The sequence below is a fragment of the Natrix helvetica genome, assembly GCF_964273705.1.
Source record: "Natrix helvetica genome assembly, chromosome: 3".
In the NCBI taxonomy this organism is placed as follows: domain Eukaryota; kingdom Metazoa; phylum Chordata; class Lepidosauria; order Squamata; family Natricidae; genus Natrix; species Natrix helvetica.
In genome coordinates, this window is record NC_138549.1 from 121870560 (window position 1) to 121896274 (window position 25715).

Genomic DNA, 25715 nt, shown 5'->3' on the forward strand with positions numbered 1-25715 from the left:
TTAAAGACAGAACAAAACGTCATGTATAAGTTGAGATAGAATCCCTTGCCTATCTTATTCAAGTAACTCAGCTAATAGTGCTAGAGAACAGCCATTTGCTCTAGAGCAGTGGTTCTCAACCTTCCCAATGCCGCAACCTTTTAATACAGTTCCTCATGTTGTGGTGATCCCACAACCATAAAATTGGTGTCTCGGTTCCTAAGACCATCGAAAATACGTGTTTTCTGATGGACTTTGGCGACCCCTGTGAAAGGGTCGTTCGACCCCCAAAGGGGTCCAAACCCACAGGTTGAGAACCCCTGCTCTAGAATCTGGAGAGTGTGAACAAACATTAACATAAATAGACTGGTTTTTTATACAACAAATTTATATACAAGTAGTCCTTGATTTACCATTCGGTTAATGACGGTTGGAAATTACAAGAACCCTGAAAAAAGTTGTTTACGATTGGTCCTCACACTTATGACTCTCATAGCATCCCCACGACCACATGATCATAATTCAGGTACTAGGCCACGGGCACATATTTATCTGATTGCCACTTCTGACCTTCCCAGACAGCTTCCAACAAACAAATCTGAGGAAACTGGATTTGCTTAAGACCATGTGGTTCGCTTAATGACCATGGCAAAAGTAAAATTGGTTGGCCACATAGTGACTCACTTAATGACCACATTGCTTAGGGATGGAAGTCCCACTCCCAGTCGCGACTGTAATTCAAGGACTACTTGTAAAACTTGTTCAGTTGACAATTCAGCTTTCGTTTTGCTAGCCCAGTTCTTCCATTCCTGCTTCCCCGTCAATGAACGGGAGCCACAGTGGTCCAAGATAATTGTATGCTAAAGTGTTACATAGCAAGGTGCATACGAAAAACAGATTTCCATCAATAATTGGTGCTACTTACTTAGTACAGCTGAAAACATTATTGTAGGAAAAACAGCTGTGTACAATTAGAGATATTTTATTTTACGCATCTGTTCTTACCTGCTTTTTCAGTACAAATTTAACAGGCCAGTATGTGTTTAATTCTATTAAAACAGTATTTTATGATTTTAAAAAATTGTTTTTTTAAATAGCCAGGTTAGTTTCAAAATCCACCCATCAAAATCAGCACAAAAAAGATCTTTAAAAAGGTTACTGCTCAAAAATTCAGCCTATTAACACCACTACCTTTACAGTATCAAAGGCTAATTACCATTCCTTATTTAAAAACCAGGGAACTGTTAATGCTGGGAATCAGAGAGACTTGCTATTCCCACCTCTTGCCCAGTCTCTTGGTCCATACCATCCATCCAGCCATCCAATGTTTCACCTGCTATTGAATTTCTCCTGGAGCGTCTGCAGCCCCACCCGCATCTGTTCCTCGGTTCCCCGCAGCACCTTCACTTCAATGATGTGGAAGAGATACAGCACAGCTGAGATAAGCAGGACTGACACAGAGAGTAGACTGAGCAAAGAGAAAGACAGCCTGGGAAAGGGCTGCTGCAGAGTTCCACCAAACATGGAACTCATTGCCATGGTTCCTTGTATCACCAGCAGGAAAAGAGCCAGGACAGCCATGCGGCCGCAGAAGTACTGCTGCCGTTTTGCTGAATGTAACCCCACTTGCACCTCCAGACGGGCTTCGTTCAAGACATCCACCAGAACTGGCTCTAAAAGCAAAGAGAATGGTCAGCTTCAGCCACACGAAGCTGTTAATTCTACACAGTTGAGATCCAGCTATGCCGGAAATTAGCTTTATATAAGTGCCTGGGTAGAAAATTATAGATCCGTGATGGAGAACCTACGGCACGCGAGGCGTTGCCCTCTCAGCTCCAGTGCACATGCGCCGGCTGGCCAGCTGATTTTCGGCCTTGATTTTGAGCCGTTTTTCACCTTCCGGAGGCTTCAAGGGAAGCCCCCTGAAGTCTCTGGAGGGTGAAAAACCACCCAACATGCAAACAGGAAGTTCGGGAATGGACTTCCAGTTTGTGCGTTGGGCTGTTTTTCGGCCTCTGGAGGCTTCAGGGAAGCCACCTAGAAAGCCTCTGGAGCCTGGGGAGGGCGAAAAACGGATCTACTGGGCCCACTGGAAGTTGGAAAATGAGCTGTTTCTGACCTCTGGAGGGCCTCTGGGGGTGGGGGAGGCCGCTTTTGCCCTCCCCAGGGTCTTAGAAAGTCTCTGGAGCCTGGGGAGGGCGAAAAACAGACCTATCGGGCCCACTGGGGGGGGTCACACGTGCATGCACAGGGGGCATGGCACGGGTGGGGGGGATTAAATTATGGGGATGTGCACGCAAGTACGCACGATAGGACGTGCGCATGTGCTTTTGGCATCTGAGACGAAAAAGGTTCGCCATCACTGTTATAGATGATATAGGCCAGGGGTGTCCAAACTTGGGAACTTTAAGACTTGTGGACTTCAACTCCCAGAATTCCCCAGCCAGCCATGCTGGCTGGGGAATTCTGGGAGTTGAAGTCCACAAGTCTTAAAGTTCCCAAGTTTGGACACCCCTGATATAGGCTGTGACAAAGTAGAGAAGATAGTAAATAGCACCTGCTATCCTGCTACACGATCTCCTAGATTCAGGGTTGGTGGCCCAGTGTTGGGATACAGTTCATTCGCAACCAGAACCAGGGGAAGTGCTGGGCCTGGGCGTGCAAAACTGCATTTGTGAAAGTGGCGCATGCGCACACATGCAAACCATCCCCTCTCCCCGTCCAGCCACCACTGCCTCCACCGGTCTGCCGAACAGAAAGGTTGGGAGATCCCTGTCCTAGATACCGCAAACTGTAATTATGAGAGGGATCACTTCAAACTAAACACGGGATAAGGTAAGAGGCTTTTCATACACAAACTTGGATAGAGTTGAATGAGCTGAGTAAGCTGGCAGAGACTAATAGTGCTCTTGCAAGAGATTCCGAGCAAGAGAAGAAGACAATCGGCAAGCAAGCAAAGATTTAGGAGCCCTAGCCAGGCTCTGTGCTAATTGGTGATTACTGAAAGAGAGAATTATATAACAAAGCACTGATATACTCAGCAGAGACATCCAAAGGAAGAAGAAACCAGAGAGAAAATCAAGTCTGTGTTGATCGCAAGAGATCACCAGCTAAAGTTTTAATTAAAGTTGTTGATTAGTTAACAATTGCTTTTTAAAGGAGGTATAGTCAATTTTAGCAGAAGCACTGCAACGACAAGCAGGGAGCTAGTTAATCCCAGAATGTTAGAGCAATAAGGCCATAAAGCAATTCCCCTGAAGACAGAAACCGAAAGAAGGAGAGATGAAGCTGCCGAAGATAAACGTGGGTATTTGTTATGCTGCGAATTTTAAAAAGTGAATTAGCTCGCGAGGAAGTCATTGCACGCTGCCTTTTGTCTGACTAATGCTAAGAACCCTCTCGCAGAAGCATAAGGAAACTGGAGATTCCAGATGCTGCTTAATGTTACAGCTCCAAGAATCACTCAATAATAGCCTTCCTCTCTAGGAACGATGGTCATTGTGGCTCAGCATTAACCGGCAGGCCACACATTCTCTGTTCCTGCGGCTTTTGCTCCGCTTGTGGGAAACCAATGAAATCTGAACACTCACCAACTGGAAGGTTGTTTTCACTTTTATTTGATTGGACTACAGAGAGGGTCACTTTGACAGCTTCATGGTCAGAGTAAGGGAAATCCTTGCCAGGAGCGGTTCCTGTAGTAGTTTCATGAATATTGCATCTAATATCATATTGAGATGAGCCCTGTAAGGAAGGACAGTCTAGATGGCAAACTCTTTGTTACCTGCAGACAGCATGACTAAAGAAACAGCGCCCCCTCCCAAATGTTATATCTAGATTATGAGCTACAAATAACTTATTTTTTATTTTATTTGTCAACAAGTACAAGAAAACAAGCATGAAAACACATGAAAAAATGGTGCGAATAAATGGATATAAATAAGCAAAGCATAGCCATAAACCAGGGGTGTCCAAACTTGGGAACTTTAAGACTTGTGAACTTCAGCTCCCAGAATTCCCCAGCCAGCATAGCATAGCTGGCTGGGGAATTCTGGGAGTTGAAGTCCACAAGTCTTAAAGTTCCCAAGTTTGGACACCCCTGCCATAAACACATAAAAAGAGTAGATATGAATGGGACAGTAGGACAGGGAAGGTAGGCACGCTGGTGCTCTTATGCACACCATTTCTTATAATGCAGGAAAAAAATGGAATGTTATTTTCTTAGGAAAACAGATGCTGTTTGAAATGTCCAAAAGGAACTAGATTTACTGTAGGGAAAATTTCACTCTATTTGAAGCTCGCTGCCATATAATCTGTCCACAAAGGTAAGTATCACCAAGGAATGTGATTCTACAGCATCTCCTGGTAGTTTGTTCCTTTGGCTAATTTTTTTAATCTACTTTAATTAATCTTAAATGTCAACAACTGCCATTTAAAATCCCCTACCATATATCCAGATTTCAGCAATGCGTAGCTTCTTGCCTCTGAAAGGAAGACAGCTTTGATTTAAGATTTCTGCCAACCTAGCAGTTCGAAAGCACGTAAAAAATGCAAGTAGAAAAATAGGGATCACTTTTGGTTTCATGACCCAACTAGATAACATAATCAGTGCTGGAAGGGAGAGAAGCATTTGGAGAGAAGAGGATGAGGAGAGAACAGGGCTCCGTGCGCCTTCGGCGTTGAGTCATGCCGGCCAATGACTACGGAGATGTCTTCAGACAGCGCTGGCTTGTCAGCTTAGAAACGGAGATGAGCACCGCCCCCTAGAGTCGGGAACGACTAGCACGCTAGTGTAGGGGAACCTTACCTTTACCTTTATCTTGGCAAGAGGTGGGTTTCTGCCAGTTCGGCCTGGATCGGGTGAATCGGTAGTGGCGGTGGCGGGAGGCTCCACCTACCCACCTGGACGCTTCTGCACACAAAGACGGCTTTGTGGTCATGTGCCCGGCATGACTAAACGCTAAAGATGCACAGAACGCTGTTACCTTCCCATCAAAGGTGGTTCCTATTTTTCTACTTGCATTTTTACATGCTTTCGAACTACTGGGTTGGCAGAAGCTGGGACAGGTAATGGGAGATCACACCGTTACGCGGCTCTAAGGGATTCGAATTGCTGACCTTTCTGATCAACAACTCAGCATCTTAGCCATTGAGCCACCAGACCCCTATTCTCTTCTGAGAGCAATTGTCAGATGAACACATCAGTAAACAACAAGCAGCTGAACCAAAGGATAAAGATGAAAACATGCAGCAGCTGCCTTGTTCAGTGGGAAGTTTTTTTTCAAATGAGAGCTTTCATTCTCACTTGCTTCCCAAGCTCTCTCTATAACACTTTGTTCAGTCTCTGTTTTCTAGAGATTAACTTGCACGTACCTTGTAAAGAATGTAGTCAATACGAATCCCCTGGGGATAACACTCCAATTCTTTCTTGTTGATGTAGCAGTTGGCTGGCACAAGGGTATAGCCATTTTCACAGCCCTGAGAAGAAGATCAGAGACAACTGAGACTCTTAACACAACATTTAGAACAGCAGCAAGAATGCAAGAGGTGAACTGGATTTCCATCACAGAAATCTAAATTTGGGGGAACAAAAAGGGAGACAGTCAAATGGATAAAATAGGTCACTGTACATTAAGCTTTTGAATGAGGGAAATAATTGTTTCTGAGTCTCAATGACAATATCAGATGTGGAGATATTCATGTACTTAATGTGCATGCAGAGGCTCACTTTAATTTTCTCTGCGACTGTGAAGGAATCTCGCAGCCCTGTCCATCCTCTCAATAGCCGAATGCCAATATCTTCTGGGTGCATATTCAGATCCCCTCCAAGCAGCACCACATCAGCTCCTTTGGAGGTATGCCTGGGAAGGTGGAAGAGCATCACAAAACAAGAGAGAAGAGCTTTTTGAAGCGAGAGATATGAACGGTGTTATATCAAATTTATCTCTAACTAATTGGATACCCATGCTTCGCTACGAAACCATGTGATTGGGCCAGCCCGCAGGCTGGATAAGTTATGCGCTGGCCACGCCCATATAAGGCAACTGGCAGTTGGAACAGAGTTCCTTTCAGGTGGGGAGGGGGGAGTAGAACGTCTAACTCCTTAGCATCAATGCATGTTAATAAAATACTGTATAAGAAATACTGATGATCTGATGGTCCTTCTGAAAAATCCTTTCTTATCAAGCACCTAGAAGCCCAGAGGAACATACGTGCCAAGTTTCAAATTTCTGGAGTTCAAGTTTCTTTACAGTTCTGGAGATTTTGTGATGAGTGAGTGGCATTTGGCTTTTATATATACAGATAATAATAATAATAATAATAATAATAATAATAATAATAATAATAATAATAATAATAATAATAATAATAATAATAATAATAATAATAATTTATTAGATTTCTAGACCGCCCCCTCTCCCCAGAGGGACTCGGGGCGGTGTACAGGAATAAATTTTAAAAACCATATAAACAATCGTATAGATAGCTAAAAATCAGATTAAACAACCCCTGTACGAATTTATAAAAGTTAAAAACAGACCATAAAACCAATCATAAAATTTAGAAATAAAACTGAGGTGGGAAATGTGGAATTAGGCCAAGCCAGCTAGCTGGAACAGGTGGGTTTTAAGTTTCTGACGGAAGGAGCGGAGATCCGTAGTCATTCTAATGTCGGGGGGAAGGTCATTCCAGAGGGTCGGGCCCATCACAGAGAAGGCCCTTCCCCTAGGCGTCGCCCGCTGGCACAGCCTAGTGGACGGCACCCGGAGGAGTCCCTCTCTGTGTGAGCGAATCGGCCGAAGGGATGTATGGGGCAGGATACGATCCCGCAAATAACTAGGTCCTGTGCCATGGAGCGCCTTAAAGATGATGGTCAACACCTTGAAACGCACCCGAAAAGCCACAGGCAGCCAGTGTAGCCCGCGCAGGAGAGGTGTTACGTGGGAGTAGCTAAAGACTCCCGAGACTGCCCGCGCGGACGCATTCTGAACCAGCTGCAGCCTTCGGGTGCATCTCAAGGGGAGCCCCATGTAGAGAGCGTTGCAGTAGTCTAGCCGGGACGTCACAAGGGCATGAGTGACTGTGCGAAGGGCGCTCCGGTCCAATAGGGGACGCAATTGGCGCACCAGGAGGACCTGGTGGAACGCCCCCCTGGCCACGGCTGTCACATGGTCATCCATGGACAGCCGGGTATCCAGAAGGACGCCCAAATTGCGTCCCCGATCCACGGGGGCCAGACATTCGCCCCCAATGGCCAGTGATGGAGTAAGGTGGTTGAACCGGGGCGCCGGTAGCCACAGCCACTCAGTCTTGGACGGGTTGAGCTTGAGTCTGTTACTTCCCATCCAGATCCGTACGGCTTCCAGACATCGGGACATCACTTCGATAGCATCGTTGGGGTGGTTTGGGGTAGAGATGTACAGCTGGGTGTCATCCGCGTACAGATGGTAATCTACCCCGAACCCACGAATGATCTCGGCCAGCGGCTTCATATATGCATTGAACAGGAGAGGAGAGAGGACCGACCCCTGTGGCACCCCACAAGAGAGCGGCCTCGAGGTTGACCTCTGCCCCCCTGCCAATACAAATTGTACTCGGCCAGAGAGGTAGGAGGAGAACCACCGCAAAACGGTGCCCCTCACCCCCAACCCCTCCAATCGATGCAATAGGATACCATGGTCGATGGTATCGAAAGCCGCCGAGAGGTCTAATAGGACCAGGATGGAGGAGCAACCCCCATCTCTGGCCCTCCAGAGATCATCCACCAACGTGACCAATGCCGTCTCCGTGCTGTGGCTGGGCCGAAAACCGGACTGGCGCAGGTCCAGATAATCAGTTTCCTCTAAGTGGCACGGAAACTGTTGTGCCACCACACTCTCTACAACCTATGCCAGAAAGCAAAGGTTGGAGACGGGACGGTAGTTGGCTAACAGAGCTGGGTCCAGGGAAGGCTTCTTGAGGAGGGGCCTCACCACCGCCTCTTTCAGGGCGGGCGGCAGGGATCCTTCACTCAAGGAAGCGTTGACTAACTCCTGGAGCCAGCCTCGTGTGACCTCCCAGGATGCCAGTACAAGCCAGGAGGGACACGGGTCCAATAAACATGTGGTGGCTCGCAGTCGCCTACGCAGCCTGTCCATATCATCGGAAGTAACAGAGTCAAACTCCTCCCAGAATGGGACCTCACGACCCGCCTCCGACGTCCCTTCTAGACCACTAGTAGGGACCAACTCGCTTCGAATCAGAGCGATTTTGTCCTGCAGAACCCCCCCAAATTCCTCTGCTCTGCCCTGCAGAGGAGCTTCCCGCGGCCTCTGTTGGAGGAGGGAGCGGGTCACCCCAAATAGGGCGGCAGGGCGGTTATCTGCGGACGCAATAAGAGTGGCACAATACTGACGCTTGGCCACTCTTAATGCCACAAGGTAAGTCCGTAAATGGGCTCTCACCTGAGTTCGGTCAGATTCAGAGCGTGATGATCTCCATCTGCTCTCTTGTGGTGCTTCATCACCCTTAGCTCCTTGGTGAACCAAGGGGCCTGGGTGGTTCGCTGCCGCAAGAGAGGCCGCAAAGGCGCCACCGGGTCCAAGGCCCCAGCGGCCGCACTATTCCATGCAGCCACTAGGTCCTCCGACCGGGTGTGGGTCAGGGCTACAGGAAATGGACCGAGCTCCGTCTGGAACCTGTCAGGTTCCATCAGGCGCCTGGGGCGGAACCATCTTGGGCAATCTGGTTCCGCCTCCCCGCAATGGGGAGTAGCGGCTGGAAAGTCGAGCTGGAGCAGTGAGTGATCAGACCATGACAGGGGGGTGATAGCTAAATCCCCTACTCCCAGATCACTCCTCCATTGGCCAGAGACAAAAATAAGATCCAGTGTGTGTCCTCCCTCGTGTGTGGGGCCCTGAATTATTTGGGTCAGGTCCATGGCTGTCATGGAAGCCATGAACTCCCGAGCTACTTCGGATGCCTCCCCTACCGATGGCAAGTTGAAGTCACCCATGACCAACAGTCTGGGCATTTCAACTGCCATCTCGGCGATCACCCCAAGGAGCTCGGGCAGGGCTGCTGATGCATAGCGAGGAGCCAGGTATACAATTAGCAAGCCCAACTGCTTCCCTGGGCCCCACTTCACACATAGGGACTCACAACCGGTTATCTGTGGCACAGTGGTCTGTCTCGGCTCAAGACCTTCCCTCACAATGGCCGCTACCCCACCACCCCTGCCTAGTGCCCGTGACTGATAAAATGAATAAACATCCTTCTCAAGACTGGCATGAAATAAACTGAGCTTCTCCTGAGCTAAAATTTTTAATTTTTAGCTAACTAAAGTTATCTTTAAGGGGACACAGGGAGCACAACAAGTGGCACAGCACCTATCATTGGGTTCCAATACAGCACAAACATTTTTTGAATCCTACAGCTATAGTACTTACTGTATGAATTGGCCAAGTTCCCAGGCCTGAACCACTCGATGGGGCAGGTATGTATCCTTCTCTCGGCAATATTCAGCATGGAGCTGGCGGGGGGGGGGGGGAATCAATATATATAAAGCATACATGTGCATTATCTATGAAATTACACAACCATCATTCCCACATTCATTTTACCTGCTAAATATAAAATAACAAGAAAAAAAAACCTTGGTTCGTGGTTACGAGAGAAAGGTGGGAAGAATTTAAGTTACATCATGAGCTTCTTCCTGAAAGTTTTATGATAAAAATGGACTTTTTGATAGATAGAATTGTTTGATTAATCTTAGATCACTGGTAGATAATCTTAGCATTAATGACTGCTTGGTCTCCAGAATCAGAAATAATGTAAATGTTACTACTTAGACACACCAGAAATAAATATCTGATATCTTGCTTTTTGGGGGGGAGGGGAGCCTTTGAGTCATTGTTGATTCCTGGTATCCACTAGACTAGTCCCAGCAGTTTTCTTGGCAATTTTGTTTAGAAGTGATTGGCTACCAACTTCTTCATATGACAGAGACAGTGGCTGGCCCAAACCTGGCTTCATGCCTAAGGCAGGACTAGAACTCACAGTCTCCCGGTTTTTAGCTTGGTACCTTAGCCACTATACCAGGGGTCGGCAACCTTAAACACTCAAACAGCCACAAAGGTCCTAACCGGAAGTCCCCCATTCAATTCTGGAGCCAATCGGAAGTCATGTTCCCCCAGCATAGAGTCTCCTCCTAGTGTGGCGTCCTTTTTCCTCTGCCAATTGGAAGTCCAGTTCCCCCACCATAAAGTCTCCTCCTAGCGGGGCATCCTTTTTCCTCTATCTATCCTAACTGAAAGCCCTATCAATTGTGGAGCTGACCGACAACAGGGAGCCGCAGCAGAGGGATGAAAGAGCCACATGTGGCTCCAGGACCGTGGGTTGCTGATCCTTGCACTATACCAAACTGGTTCCATTCATATACATCCAAAACAGTGAACAGTACATATCTGTTCCGTCTTCCTCCTTTTCAGAAATCTTGCTCCAGTTTTCTAATAGCAGTGCAAACCCTTTGAATTGCAGCACTAAAGGCTAACCACACTTTGTCTAGGAGCACAGAATTTTGCCTACCCAGATGTCAAGATTCAAAACAGCCACTTGTGCAGAAAGATGTGGAACCCGACAGCAAGGTATTACTGAGGGTGTGAATTCATGAAGATGGCATCGTCCTAACTCAAGTCAAAAGATGGAAAGTCTAGACCCTTCATCCCTATCCACATGATTTAGTTGTTTTGATAGCTTGCTCTAAGTACTCAAAGAGGGATTTAAGAGAAGCTTTCATGATTTTAAAGTGCAACAAAATAAAATAAATAAAAATGCTCACATGAGTCACATAGACGTTGAAAATAATATCCTGGATCTTTAGCACTATGAGACCCACGGATTTGCCACCAAACCAGTCTCCATGCTGGAACTGTGAAAGAAAAACGCACACATAAAACACAAGGGCAAAACTGAAACAACGAGTTCACCTGTAGAAATAGGTGTGCCTTGGACTCTTTCCTAAGCATGTTACTCACCATATATGGGTAACCATTCACAGAATATTGATACAAAAATGTTTCCAGGATCTGATGTTTAGAGAAGATGCAGAGTCCGCTGCCGATCACTCCGCTGCAGAAGAATAGATACCAAATTATTATTTTCCCTACGGGTGGGAAGTCTTCGAGAGTTTGGGATCAGACTTTTTGTCAGTTACCAAAGTTCTGGGAGTGGCAATGTCACCGGAAGTGGTGAGGCAAGAATCCCCCAATTGCTTTCTCTCGTTTCTTGGATTTTTCAAAATTAAATGGGAGCATTAAGGCTACTGGAAGCTGTATGCGTTTAATTTATCTGGCTTTTGCAAACAACTGTAGCATTATCTGTCAGTTTGCCACCAAATCTTGGCAGGTAGAGTTGATTCTCAGGATTGAAAGTAAGAAGGGGTTTTCATATCTCTGATTGAGAATAGGACTCCATTCCTACCTGCCATATGAACCTAAAGCTGAGCTTTCTGGAATATAACTGTGGGAAACACAGGTAAAGGTTTCCAGAGAAAAATCAGCATTTAGAATATTTGGAATTATGTCTGGCTCTCTGAGAACGGGGTGACCTTTTACAAAACCACCAGAAATTGAAACTTGCCATGAAGTGCAGTTTCAACAGCTACATATACATCATATGTACAGATGTGCTTCAGTTACAACAGTGTTTGGCGACCGTTCAAAGTTACAGCGGCACTGAAACAAGGGACTTACGACCGTTTTTCAGAATTACAACCATTTCAGCATCTCCATGGTCACATGACAGTTGCAGTGTCCCTGGGTCATATGATCACCATTTGTGACTTTCTGATAAACAAAGTTAATGGGGAAGCCAGATTCACTTATCAACTGTTTTAGTAACTTAACAACTGTGTTCCTAACTTAAAAACTGCAGTGCTTCAATTCAGAGGTGGGTTCCTACCGATTCAGACTGGCTTGGCCGAACTGGTAGTGGTATGGCGGCCTGGGTCCCTGGAATCGGTTCCCTGGTCGCCGTTGTTGCCATTTTTTTTTTAGTTCTGCGCATGTGCAGAACAATTTTAATTGAACTGTGCATGTGCGCGCATGCGTAAAGCGCGCACCTCTGCAAACCGGCAGTGAAACTAGGCCAGAACACACCCCTGGATCAATTAATGATTAGCAAGAACAATGGGACAACTCTCACTTAACAACTGCCTCGCTTAGCAACAGAAATTGTGGGCTGAATTAAGGACTTCCTGTACTGTATATCTGCAATCGCAGGACAATTTATCTGATCCATGTGCCAAAATTTGTACAAAAACACTAAGTGGCTCCATGATCAGTTGCATTTAAGTTATGCAATATACATATTTATCATTTCTTTTGTTTTATACCATAGCAGATCTGGGGGTTTAGTTACTCAAGAGTGAACAGGGCTCAAAGTAGTACAGGAAATTCAACCGGTCTCCCAGTGTGATGCGAGTATGACTCAACATCCTGCTGTATTTGCATGCAAGCTATCTAAACAGACTTAGTAACCAATAATAAGTTCCTTGGTGTCATTTTCAAGAGCAAGTAGCATAACAGGTCCCAATTGAGACACATCCCATTAAAACAAATTTTCACGCTGTTCAATTAACTTGCCACACCTGGTAGGCAGGGACTACAACATTCAGTTGATAAGCAAAGGACAATGATCGTTACGAAGGTAAGTCCAATAAAGTTTAGGTATAGTTAAGAACACATATTTTTGCAGAAAATGTCTGCAAATACTTTTTAATCGCTGCGGCAACCCAACACAGATCTTTGTTTAGATGTTTTCAACCACCTACTCCCAACTGGCATCTTCCAGCTGAGAGACAGCAACTGGTGCCCAAGGTCAACCAACTGGCTTCATGCCTAAAGTGGGGCTAGAACTCAGTTTCCTGGTTTGTAGACTTCTACTTCACCTGCTACACTCAATTGATTCTATTTATATATCCTCAGTAACGATGAACTCTTTCTTTCTTTCTTTCTTTCTTTCTTTCTTTCTTTCTTTCTTTCTTTCTATCTATCATATATCTATCTATCTATCTATCTATCTATCTATCTATCTATCTATCTATCTATCTATCTATCTATCAATGCTGGTCTTGTTGTATTCAGGTCTTTTCCCGTGTAAGATTGAGATTGTCTTGCCATGGCGAGTAAGACCTCGCTGAAACGTTGACAAGACAATCTCGATCTTACACGGGAAAAGACCCGAATACAACAAGACCAGCATACCTACACCCATTTTATATATATAAACATATGTAACATATATATATTATATGTTACAACCCTTGGTATGCCCAAATATGGGAGGGAGTTCACTACTTCCCCTTTCTTGTAACACGATACATACCTATTTCCCTGGCTCAGCTGATAAGGAGGAGAGCCTGTGGCTTAGTGGCTAATACATCTGTCTAATATGTAATACAGCCCAGGTTCGAATCCCAGTAAGGGTATGGTTAGCTGATGAGAGCTAAATAGCTTGAAATATATCTTTACTAGTCTCCCTTTATTTATTTATCAGCACAAATACAACACAAATATAACAAGGCAACATTAAAAATATGGTTTTCTGCCTGGATGGTCTCCTGCAGTGAGCCGAAGGACAGAAAGGGGAAGTAGTGAGCTCCCTCCCATATTTGGGCATACCAGGGGTTGTAACACGATACATACCTATTTCCCTGGCTCAGTTGATGAGGAGAGCCTATGGCTTAGTGGCTAATACATCTGCCTAATATGTAATACGGCCCAAGTTCGAATCCCAGTAAGGGTATGGCTAGCTGATGAGAGCTAAATAGCTTGAAATAGATCTATACTAGTCTCCCTTTATTTATTTATCAGCACAAATAGAACACACACACACACAAACATATTTGAGTTCTATTTGTGCTGATAAATAAATAAAAAGGCAACATTAAAAATATGGTTTTCTGCCTGGGTGGTCTCCTGCAGTGAGCCGATAAACAGAAAGGGGGAGTAGTGAGTTCCCTCCCATATTTGGGCATACCAGAGATTGTAACACAAATATGTATACACACACACACGGGAAAGAAAAACAACTTCCTCACACATCTCAACAGCCTACACTCCAAAATACAATTCACTATGGAAATAGAAGCCAACAACCAACTTCCCTTTCTGGATGTCCTAATCTACAAAAAAAACAATGGCTCCCTAGGACACACCATCTACCGGAAAAAAACACACACCAACTGCTACTTAAACGCACAATCCCATCACCACCCTGCACAGATCAACTCTGTAGTCAAGACCCTCATCTCCAGAACCAAATGCCTAGCCGGCAAAGACCACCTGAAAACAATTACCAACCTAATCCAAAGGGAGACTTCCCCCAAAAACCGAGACACAGAACGGCATTGCCCTCCTTCCTTACGTCAAAGGCACCACAGATAAAATCAGCAAAATTCTCCACAAATACAATATCAAGACAGCCTTCAACACTGACCAAAAAATAGCCAACATCTTAAGAAACCCCAAAGACAAAATCCAGCTAGGAAACCAAGGAGTCTACGAAATACCATGCAAAATCTGCCATGCAGATAGGACAAACGAACAGGAGAATAAATGCACAAATCGCAGAACACAAGAACGCAGTAAGAAAAAAAGAAAAAACTTCCTCCCTTTTCCAGCACCTAAAAGCTACAGGACATGAAATTAACTTTGAAGGAACCAGGTTAATCTCCAAAACTGAACACTTCAACAAGAGAATAATTATGGAAGCTATCGAAATAGAGAAACACCTCCATAACATGAATAAACGTGACGATACCTCCTGCCTACCAGACATCTGGAAACCAGCCCTGGTAAATAAACGAGTCCAACCCACTACCCAGGCCGTTACAACACAAAACAACCACGGATCCACAGCCAGCACCAATCAGCACCAATTTACCAATCATGATACAGCCACACATCCAATCAATTCACTTGCTGAAATGGGGCCAGCACTCCACCCCCCCAAGGTTTGTAGAGGGACGGCAGCTCCGATCACGCTTTAAGCCCAAAACACCAGCCTGAAGATGGCGAGTGAGACCTCGCTGAAACGTTGCCAAGACAATCTCAATCTTACATGGGAAAAGACCTGAATACAACAAGACCAGCATACGTACACCCGTGAAAATCTACGAATATACATATATATTTGTGTTGTATTTGTGCTGATAAATAAATAAAGGGATACTAGTATAGATCCATTTCAAGCTATTTAGCTCTCATCAGCTAGCCATACCCTTACTGGGATTCGAACCTGGGCTGTATTACATATTAGGCAGGAGTCTTAGCCACTAAGCCACAGGCTCTCCTCCTTTATCAGCTGAGCCAGGAAAATAGGTATGTATTTGTGTTACAACCCCTGGTATGCCCAAATATGGGAGGAAGCTCACTACTCCCTCTTTCTGTCCTTCGGCTCATTACAGAAAACCATCCAGGCAGAAAACCATATTTTTTTATTTTTAATGTTGCCTTTTTATATTTGTGTTGTATTTGTGCTGATAAATAAATAAAGGGAGACTAGTATAGATCTATTTCAAGCTATTTAGCTCTCATCAGCTAGCCATACCCTTACTAGGATTCAGTACATACAGCCCAGGTTCGAATCCATATAGATAGATAGATAGATAGATAGATAGATAGATAGATAGAGAGGGACACCGCTTCATAGTGCCTTACAGCTCTTTCTAAGAAGTTTACAATGTCAGCATATTGCCCCCAACAATCTGGCTCAGTCAACCTTGAGCCGGTCAGGATTGAACTCCTAGCAGTGGGCAGAATTTGCACCATCAGGTCTCCTGATTCTGAATGAGGAAGATTTTTTTCTGCTTTATTAAGTTGTATTAACTGGATATCTATGCCATTCTGAAGTTAAGCAAAAGAAAACTTATTCCCTGAACTCCATTTTTACCTTTTGAAGTAGTGGGAAGAAGGGTAGTGGATACACAGTTTCTTTTGCAGCATGAGGTAATCTTTTTCACTCCACACCTGAAAAGCAAAATGCTATCATCACAGTGACTGTGAAAAAAGTAACAAAATGGCATGTTGATCTAGGGACTAAGGTCTCTAAGCTTATATTCAATTAATTGCCGGTCCCAAATAACTCCCTTTCACTTGTTATGTTTTTCTGGAACTGTGTATAATCCTTTAAGATTTCTCCAGAGCATAGCAAGGACGCCTCTGCTGATCTGTATCACAAAAATTGGCACATCTTTCCAGTCACTGCATTTACCCATTACACTAAGCCATGATATCATTTGTTGAGTTTGACCTTGTGGCTAGATATTGTATGAAACAGGCCATGATGGTTTCTTCAACAAAAGAAACCCTGCCTTTAACATAATGTATGAAAATGTAATGTCATCAGTTGAAGTAGGATTAAAACCCCACTTTTTGTTCCAACCAGTTCCATTCTAGCATGTGAAATCTTCACCTCCTGTAAGAGTGCCAGGTCAAATCCCTCCTGGTTGAGGACATCCCCAATCAATGCAACACGCTCTCGCCGCAATTTGCTCAGGTAACGGATAGCCCTAGACAAAGTGAAAAGGAAAGGGAAAGGAGTGAGGATCGCCATTGAGGTGGATTGGAATACGACTTCTCATTGAATCAATTTGTATGTTTACTTATATAAGATTAGTATTACTGAGTGTTCCTTTAACTTCATATGTGTCTTGCTCTGTTCAACTCAAGTAACATCCTTGATCATCTGTGTCTGTCAGAGACTACCTGGTCACAGAACACGTGCCTGTTGGGACACAGGACTCAAGAGACAGGGGCTACCAAAGATACGTATTCCTTCCTGCTGTAAAATGCAGGTTGGCTTGTTATTAAAGCCTTGATTGAACATATCAAAGCTACTATACTGCATTTTTAGAAGTGTCCCTATAATGTATTCACAGCTAAGGAATATATGCTTGTGGTTATCATCTACTAGTATGTGTACATGCTCAAATTATTTTTAGTCATCTTACTAAATAAGATTAATGTAACCTTATGGCTCTTGTTCTTGTCACTTCTGGGCACAATAGAAGTGACTCACTATACCCCCCAACCTAGTAATAATATTACTAATGTGTGAGTCTTCTCCAGTTTGTTGGTTTTTAAGCGATTTTTACCATGACGCAGCTTATTCCAAATACTTTACAAATGGTGAAGAAAGAAGCATCATTTTAAGGGCCAATATTAGCCCCAAAGAATTTTGTTTGTTTGTTTGTGGCATTTGTTACCAGAACATTTTTGTGAGTGCCTATGAAGGTATAACCTACTTTTATCCTACCAATGAGGTAAATTGAACTGAAACTAACAGATGGCCCAAAGCCATCTCAGTTCACTCCCAACACCTCAGGCATTAGATGGAGTTATTTTTGCCTGGACCATTGTAAAGGAGATAATTAAACCCATTATCCATTGTAATGCCTTTAAATATAAATATATGGCTATACGCCACCGGTGTCACCAATTTATGCACATACACTTAAGATCAATTCTTATTAAAATGCATTCAAATGTCTAGAAGCATTGAATAAAAAAAGCCCAGGGAACCTTACTTCAGGATTAAGTCCCAACATCAAAACAGAGAAAATGTGGGTCCTTTCAGAAACTAAAGGATAGCTCCTAGAAATAGATAATTAAAACCCGAGTGGCCAAACCAAAAACACGAACACTCAATTAGGCTGACAATGTAGAATGATATCTAATTCCTTTGTGTCCCGAAGGTGCTTTCTTTCAAAGGGCAACTGTATTTTCTTGTTTTGCTATAAGACGTCTCGATCCGTGCAGAAGTATGAAAGGATTTCCAGAAAAAAAATTCATACAGGGTTCAGGTGACTCTGAGGGCACCTCTAAGTGGCCTCAACGATTATCAGAAAGAGAGCTAATGACCAGGTGACTGCAAGAATATAAATCCTTCCATTGTCCACCATTCAGTCAGAACTGAAGAAACTTCTTGGATGAGAAGTGAAATGTCTTCTAGCAAAACAAGAAAGTCCAGTTGCCTTTTGAAAGAAAGCAGCTTTGGGACAATCATGACCTGGATGAATCTCTCTATGGAGGTTCTCTATGTGTCTTCTCACAGATTCAGTGTGTCTTCTCAAAATTATGAAACACAGAGACATACCTAAAACTGGAGCTGTTTTGTCAAATATACAGTCTCCCTAAACTCAAGTTCAAGGGATTGATCTTGGTATGGCCAAAACCTTGGCTCACCTAAAGCAACCAAATCATTTTGACGAAACAAAAATTTTAAAGCATAAAATATATATTGGGCTCCCAGAAAATCCTTGATACTTTGCTAAGCAGCCATGATCAAAGAGGACCATCGTTTATATACCCTTGGCCTACAATACTGCACAGGCAAGATAAAGAAAAAAAGGCAGGCACAATGGAAATTGCAGCAGGATGTTAGAATGTTTTTGATAAAACTCATCCATGTGACCTTAGTATTCTCTATCTATTCCTATTACAGAACGCTAGCTATATAATCTTTGAGAGATCGCCAATTTGGTTTATTGGGTCACAGGTTCCTGGCTGGATCTTCCTCTTCTGGCCATTCAGGTTGATGTAAATGCAGTTGAAGCAGTTAGCGTGTGTAGGAGGAAGGAGTATCTTATAGGTTTGATAGTGAATGCAGCTCAATTTTTGGGGGAGGGGTGTTAACTTTTACCACCACAATCTATAGATGTGCTTTTTGTGCTAAAGATGCATTTTCTAAAAGCACACTTCTATCCTTCAATCCAAACGCTATACGTTTAAATGCATAATAGCAAATAAAATCTCCCAAATATTAGAAAGCCAGCATGTTGAACAAGTTTGGTGTAATGGTTATGGTGCTGGCTTAAAACCAGGAGATTGTGAGTTCTAGTGACTTTGGACCAGTCCTCTCTCAGGCCAACTCACCTCCCAGGGTTATTGTGAAGAAAATGGAAGGAGGGAGGCATATTATGTATGTTCCCCTTCTTATAAAGTAATAATGGTAGGATTAAAAGAAAATCTTTACAAAAAGCAACTCATAGGGTGAAATGGAACAACAAACTGAAGAAGGAGACCTGGTCTGTACTTGCTTTAGAAGGAAGATCAAGAATCCTGCTATGGTAAAAGAGATTTTGAACTTTTGACGTACAGCTAGGAAACTGATAACTTTTTAAAACACAGTGTTTTATGAAAAAAATACTTTAGAAACCAGAGAACTAACACTGAAAATAATTGATTGGAATAAGAATTGTTCTCTGTAAAACACAAGCATATTTTTGTACTACAGGGAACAGGAACAAAAACAGAATCCTGCCCCAACCCCATGATGAGGAATTAAATTTTTACCACTCAGCTATATTTGCAAGCTAGACCTAGGTCAGCACTGGAATTTAAACTTTCCCCAACAGAAGGAATTCTTTTTTTAAAAGCCTCTCTGAATATTTTGTTTTGTTTTGCAAATAGTAGAACTGGGATTCAGAGGCTGGAGCTACTAATACAACATGGATCAGTTACCCCATCTCATTTTGGAAAGTGTAATAATCATTTCCAAACAAGTGACTTGTGCACCTAGCACAGAAATGATGTCAGCTGATAGAATGTACACTACTTAAAGGGTAAAGAAGAATAAAAGTAGGAAAAACTTATGAGAATTATATTATTTAAAGCAGTTTAGATGCTTAATGGGGAAATAAAGTTGAACTATCACAGGTACACTACAGGTAATAATCAATGTGAGGAAAATTGTGTTTGAAGAACTTTTCAGATATGCATTATCGTAGCTAAATTTTAATCCACACTTCCTCCATCATTTTGGCAAAGCTGCCCATATAACCAAAACTCTATTGTAACTATTGTAAAATTGTAACTAAGATCTTGTGGTCCAAAGACCAGGACAGGAAGGAAAGAGAAACCAACAGCATTCAGGGAATAATTAATACCTACATCACACACTAAAATCCCAAAGCACAAAAACAGGGCACCTGATTTGGGATAACAACTATAAACCCCAAGGGGGGAGGGGGACCACAGTTTTTAAAGTAATGAATACAATTCAGAACTCTTGATAATATCTTAGAAATAAGTCACAATGAAAAAAAAAAGCTGTTCAGATCAAAGCTGCCTCAAACAAATAAAAAAGATAAACTCACCAGCAATTGAGATCAAAGATACGAAGCTGGACTAGAGAATCCTCCATTGCTGTGGATGCAAGACAATGTACAGGTGAATTCCAATGAACACTTAACACAATGAGAAGTTCTGTTTCAACTTTTTGAGCAAGCTGGGCCTTTTTTTTCGCTTCTGCCAGAACAGGAATTGTAACTAAGAACTATGGATTTGGGACTTTCAAGCCAGGTAAAATTGGGGTGGAGCACTTGGAGGAACTGATTCAGCCAGCTTTTGTGTACAAAGGCAGAGGAAGCCTCTGTGGTAAACCCCTTCTCATCACTTGAATATTTCTGTCTCTTTAGTTAGTAAAAGCAATCATAAAAGCTTTTGAAATCCACAGCTGAGCAATACATTTTAAAACACCAACGAAAATGTAAATTTTCAAGTTCTCCAGGACTCTCACTGTGGAAGAAAACTCGAAAGCTTGCACACTGTTGTGACATCTTAGTTGGTCCAGATAAAGGAAATGCCCAACTATGGCACAACTATCAAAATGAAGGAGATCAAAGTCATCCTCCCTTTGACTTGATGCCACTTAGATATGATAGATATAAATTCCCATAACTCCTAGATAGATAGCCAATATCAGCCAGCAGATTATGGAAAGTTGTTCTAGGTATTATATCTGCTCGCTGTGCTCAGATTTTTTTTCTGACTTTTGAGGTTAGCATTTTTGAGTTCACTGCCAGAGCCACAGAAAATGGGAGTGGTAAATGTTATACTGTGTTGAGTTTTAAACAAGAAATAGCAATTACATTTTGAATATGTGCATTTCATTTTTGTATAATTTCTGATAGTTCTGCAGTTTTAGCCTTCATGTGTTTCCTACTACTAGCCTTGTTTTTTTTTTAATTGGCATTTTGCATCCTAGTTGTTTTGTGTCAGAAATGTCTGAACTTTAACCTTTAAATCTACTATAATGACCATTTCTATGTTTGGAAGGCTTTCTCCCACTGATTGGTAGTAAGACATTTATTCCAATTTTCTTAGAAAGCACATAAATATGTAAACATGTGCATCAGCTTGGGTGACAAATGTTCTGAGCCTTGGGTTGCGTTTAGATACTGCACAAACCTATAACAGGATATACTTGTTTATGGCAAACACAGTGCACAATACTAAAAACATCTGAAATGACTCTAACATGAAAACATTATGATTTGACAGCTTCCTATACAACTAATGAACAAATCTGTCAGTCACTGTCTTGTCTCTTTCCAACCAAGACTTACAATTTAACCTTAACATTACTCTTTATTTCGTGACCTTAAAAAATTACATATTTTATGGAGCTTGGCTTTGCTACCTGAATATTATTATTTTATTATTTATTAATCCATTTTATATGCCGCACCCTTTCCACCAAGGGACTCGGGGCGGCGTACAATTTACTACACAACAATAAATAACAATAAATAACAAGGAGGAGATATACAAAAAGTGTTATACAACACATAATAAATAAATAATCAATTAATTAAAAACAGCAAAAAGCAATTAAAAAACAATTAAAACACCCAAAGTCAAACCTAATTTAAAATTTTATCCAGAAGGATTAGAATAGCTATAATTCAGGCCAGGCCGGCTAGTTGGAACAGGTGGGTCTTGAGTTTCGTGCGGAAGGAGCGGAGATCGGTTGTTGTTCTAATGTCGGGGGGGAGGTCATTCCAGAGGGCTGGGCCCATCACAGAGAAGGCCCTGCCCCTCGGCGCCGCCCTCTGGCATTGCTTGGTGGACGGCACCCGGAGAAGTCCCTCCCTGTGAGAGCGAATTGGTCGCAGGGATGTATGGGGCAGGATACGATCCCGCAAGTAGCTAGGAATAAATTTTATTATGTTGATCTCTTCATTATATAGCAACAAGATTGAAATTTACTACATAGTGATATTAATATACCATTGAAGGATTATAATATCGCTAAAATACAATTTCAATATTTAGTGAGTATTGAATAAGAAATCAGAAAGTGATCAAACACAATTCTACAACATGTGCACCAGGGGTGGGTTGTGGCAGGCACTACTGCCAGTTTGCTCGTGCGTGCATGCACAGTGCAATAAAAATTATTCTGTGCATGTGCAGAAGCGAAAAACAAGATGGCGGCGCCAGAGAACCAGTTCAGGGGCATGGCAGGCATGGGCTGCCAAACCATTACCAGTTCGGCTGAACCGGTCCGAACTGTTAGGAACCCACCACTGATATGCACTGATGTGTGAAGTTAGTTTAGCTGCTGTTTAGCATACTCCATTTTTACACACAGATTACTGTGGTATGCTTGGTATAAGCTATTTACGCAATCCCCTACATGGTTTAAAGTTAATTAGCCTTGCAGCACAAAAATAAATGGAACATAAATAAAAAATAAATGGAACATTAAGAAAGCAAATTATGAAATAATCAAATGCTTACTGTAAAATTATCACTGTTTTTATAGCAGTTGCTTTTTCTGAAAGTGGGAGAGACATTCTTTGAGAACCATGGTGTTTATAGATTCAGTATTAGCTTTTCTTAAATTTACTCTCAGGTTAAAAAAAAAGCAGCATGAGATGGAATTGACAACTCTTCCTTCCTTCCAATATTTTGGTATTATGGTGTCATGACAATGCCAGCAAAATACAAGAATTCAAATCTATGACTGCCAATCTGTCTGACTGCCAATAGACTTGGGGTCAAGTTTTACAGACACAACAAAGAACTATATAGCAATAATACATTCATTAAATACAGGAAGTAAATGTCATTCCTTTTCACAGTATTGGGCAGAGACAGTACACATTCTATTATATAAAATAAACTTCTTGAGGTAGAGGGAGTACTCTCTTATCCTAAATCAAGTTCCAAAGAATATTATACTAAGAACAATTAAGAGTCTTATACATCCCAAAATATTATGAATGTGTCATAATGCAGATTTTCACAGTATTTAACAATGTCACCTAATTTCATGAGTTCCCAACATTTTTATCCTCAAATGTTAGATATCTCATTAATGCCAGAAATCAAATATCAGAAGAAGCAACATTCCAAAATCACTGGGAGGGGTGGGGGGTATTTTAGCCAGCCAAGAGAATTTTGCCAATGACCCTAAAGTGACCATTCTGAAGCAAAACTTTAAAAACAGATTGCAAAATGAAGACCCTTAATTACAATTCAAGAATAGAACTATACAGCTTCACTTTAGAAAATGTTGCTGAACAACAGACTCCCAGCATCAACCATTCTGGTTGATGATTTTAGTTCAACATTTAGAATTTATCTTCCCCATCCCTGATGGAGACATTTTGCCTGTTTTGACCTGAAGGGAGATCACAGATTTAAAAATGCACTCTACAAGCTCACCAAGGTTTGCTCCTCTGTTTAATAAGCGTCATTTGCACAGACAGAACAAGAACGAAGTTTACTATGGTTGTTTTGCTTTTTGCTGTCCAGATCTAATGGACCTTTATATTCTGTATCATGATGGCATTTTGTGCACCAGTTAAACTATTGTCTCAAATAACTTTTTGGAACTCTTGAGGCAAAAATCCAATGTCTTTTGTTCTGCATTGTGTAGGGAGCTTCAACATCCACTCTGAGCAAATTTGGGAAGGGGGGGGGGGTTGGGAACAGTGCAGAACAAGGCAGCTCATTTCCCACACCTCTCGAGGCACTGAACATTTCCAAAGACATTAACAAAACAGTTACCAGGAAGGAAGTCGCGTGTGTCCTCTTTTTGGTGGAAGAGAATGCTTAGTCGCTAAATCAGATTAAACAAATTATCCCACACTGAATTCACTTTAAGCCTCTTTTTTCCATCTGACGTTCAAGGCACGACAATATTAGCACGCTCACCATTCTCAGCGCTGTATTTTGCCCAAGAGACGTTTTAAAGAGTGCTAGAGCCTGTCTTCGTCTTCAGCCCTGACCGATTTTAAAACAGAAAGGCTGCCAAGCATTCTATCTTAACAGGCATCAATCTCCTATTTCAACATATCGAGGGGAGGGAAATCATCCGGGGGTGCAAAAGCAAGAAATATCCCAGCTTCGGAGCAGCTTTCCGGCAAATACTACAATTGCTGCTTGTGACAGCAAGAGAAAGAGAAAGAGGAAGGAACAGAGCAAAGGTACCGTAGAACAAACGATTTAGGTTGCAAGCGGGACTCCGAAAGAGCTTGCAGAGCCGATGCATACCTGGGAGTTTCTATCACCGGCCAGCCGAGCCCACCTCAAAGTTTCACTCCTTGCCCTCCATTATTCGCGCTAAGACCGTCCGGGCACCAGCAAAGCAGAGACAACTAAAGCGGGGAAGCAGCGCCTAACTGTGCGGCGCGCAATGCATCTCGGGTCTTGTAGGCGTTCGTCCATGTCACCATAACTTGTGTTTAAACCCACTTCCCTCTCCTCGCGGGCTGGAAGACGCCGCTGGGTGGAGAAGGAGGAAGCGGAACTCCGAAGAGGGGAGATGGGTGGCAAAGTAACCTTTCAAACTTGTGTCCGCTTTCCTGCGAGGAAGCTCAATGAAACGCAACAAGTTTTTGTTTTCCCCCTTTCCAAAAAGGGAAGGTTCTTGCAGTGCGAATTAGAAGTGCTGAAGGGTTTTGGCATTGTTAATGATTTAAGGGCTGTTGCAGCATAGAAAAATTAAACTTTGAAAGGCAGGTTTTTGCCTTTCTCATGAACACAATCCCTGAGTTAACCCAACTTAAAATCTAAATGCTGTGTTAGATTTTTTTCTAAAAAATCATTTAGATTTTTGCTTTTGTTTTTGACCCTAGAACACTGACTTTGGATGTTACTGATTAGATGGATAGATCTTTATAGAAATGGCTTGTTCATAGTATTATGAAAAAGCAAAAAGCTGTGATTTGATGTTAATGCCTTACTTTACTGTAACAGAGAGTCCGAAGTCAATGTTTCTTTTTCTTTCTTACCTTTCCTCACTTCTCTTCCACCCGCCTTTTCTATTTACTTTGTATTTTATATTTTATAATACTTTATAACTCAATAAAAATATTAGTGATAAAAAGAAATTATCCTTACTTTAATCACATTCATACAATAATTCCACTAGATTCTGCTCTTTAACCATCTCATCATAAAAAAGTCAATAAAGAAGTAAATAAATAAATAAATAAAGTGGGTAATTAAACAATAATGACATATACAGTATAGTGATAGATGCTGTAGGCAAATAATAATTTAGCACTAGTTTGCAATTATTCATTGGATCGCTCGTAATAGAAGCTTTGCTTTTTTGATGTTCTAGAGCTCAGATAAACAAAATAGCACTTTGATGCAACTGTATTTTTGATCAAAGAAGATAGCATGAAAAGCCTAGGGTTAACAGTTATTTGGAAATCCTGGCTTTCATCCAGTTCTCAAGGTATCTTCAGATAAACCAAGGTATTATTTTCTATACCATGGGAAGATAACACTTAAATTTCAAGATAACTCTGATATAAAAACAATCATAAAATACAACCAAGTAATATTTGGAATGATTACATTCATCACTCATTGCAATTCATGACACACCCAGGGAAGCTGTAAGTGGTAGAGCTTACCTAAATAACTTTTGATTCCCAGCTATTTTCATGTTAT

The 25715-nt window shown here is 42.4% G+C and overlaps 1 protein-coding gene across 3 annotated transcripts; it reads right to left on the reverse strand.

Moving 5' to 3' along the window:
- Positions 1 to 945: 945 nt before the first annotated feature.
- On the reverse strand, positions 946 to 24485 carry SMPD2 (sphingomyelin phosphodiesterase 2). 3 transcript variants are annotated; one of them, XM_081947062.1, is made up of 11 exons: positions 24306 to 24485; positions 20117 to 20165; positions 16432 to 16528; positions 15910 to 15986; positions 10992 to 11085; positions 10796 to 10885; positions 9405 to 9487; positions 5705 to 5837; positions 5350 to 5454; positions 3570 to 3720; positions 946 to 1652 (listed from the first exon to the last, which is right to left on the reverse strand). In XM_081947062.1, the coding sequence occupies exons 2-11, from the start codon at positions 20161 to 20163 to the stop codon at positions 1309 to 1311; spliced, it is 1221 nt and encodes a 406-aa protein (XP_081803188.1). In that variant the 5' UTR covers positions 20164 to 20165; positions 24306 to 24485; the 3' UTR covers positions 946 to 1308. The 3 variants fall into 3 exon arrangements, with proteins under 3 accessions (XP_081803188.1, XP_081803189.1, XP_081803190.1); XM_081947063.1 differs by lacking the exon at positions 24306 to 24485 and adding an exon at positions 23967 to 24279; XM_081947064.1 differs by lacking the exon at positions 20117 to 20165.
- Between the last annotated feature and the right edge of the window lie 1230 nt (positions 24486 to 25715).

What these genes read in the sequence shown, in the direction of transcription:
- SMPD2 (XM_081947062.1), bottom strand. Translation starts at nt 20,163, where the DNA reads ATGGAGGATTCTCTAGTCCAGCTTCGTATCTTTGATCTCAATTGCTG. An exon ending in GAACTTGGCCAATTCATACA is followed by an intron (nt 5,838 to 9,404) that starts GTAAGTACTATA and finishes CCACCTTCCCAG; the next exon opens with GCATACCTCCAAAGGAGCTG. An exon ending in CAGTCGCAGAGAAAATTAAA is followed by an intron (nt 5,455 to 5,704) that starts GTGAGCCTCTGC and finishes TCTTCTTCTCAG; the next exon opens with GGCTGTGAAAATGGCTATAC.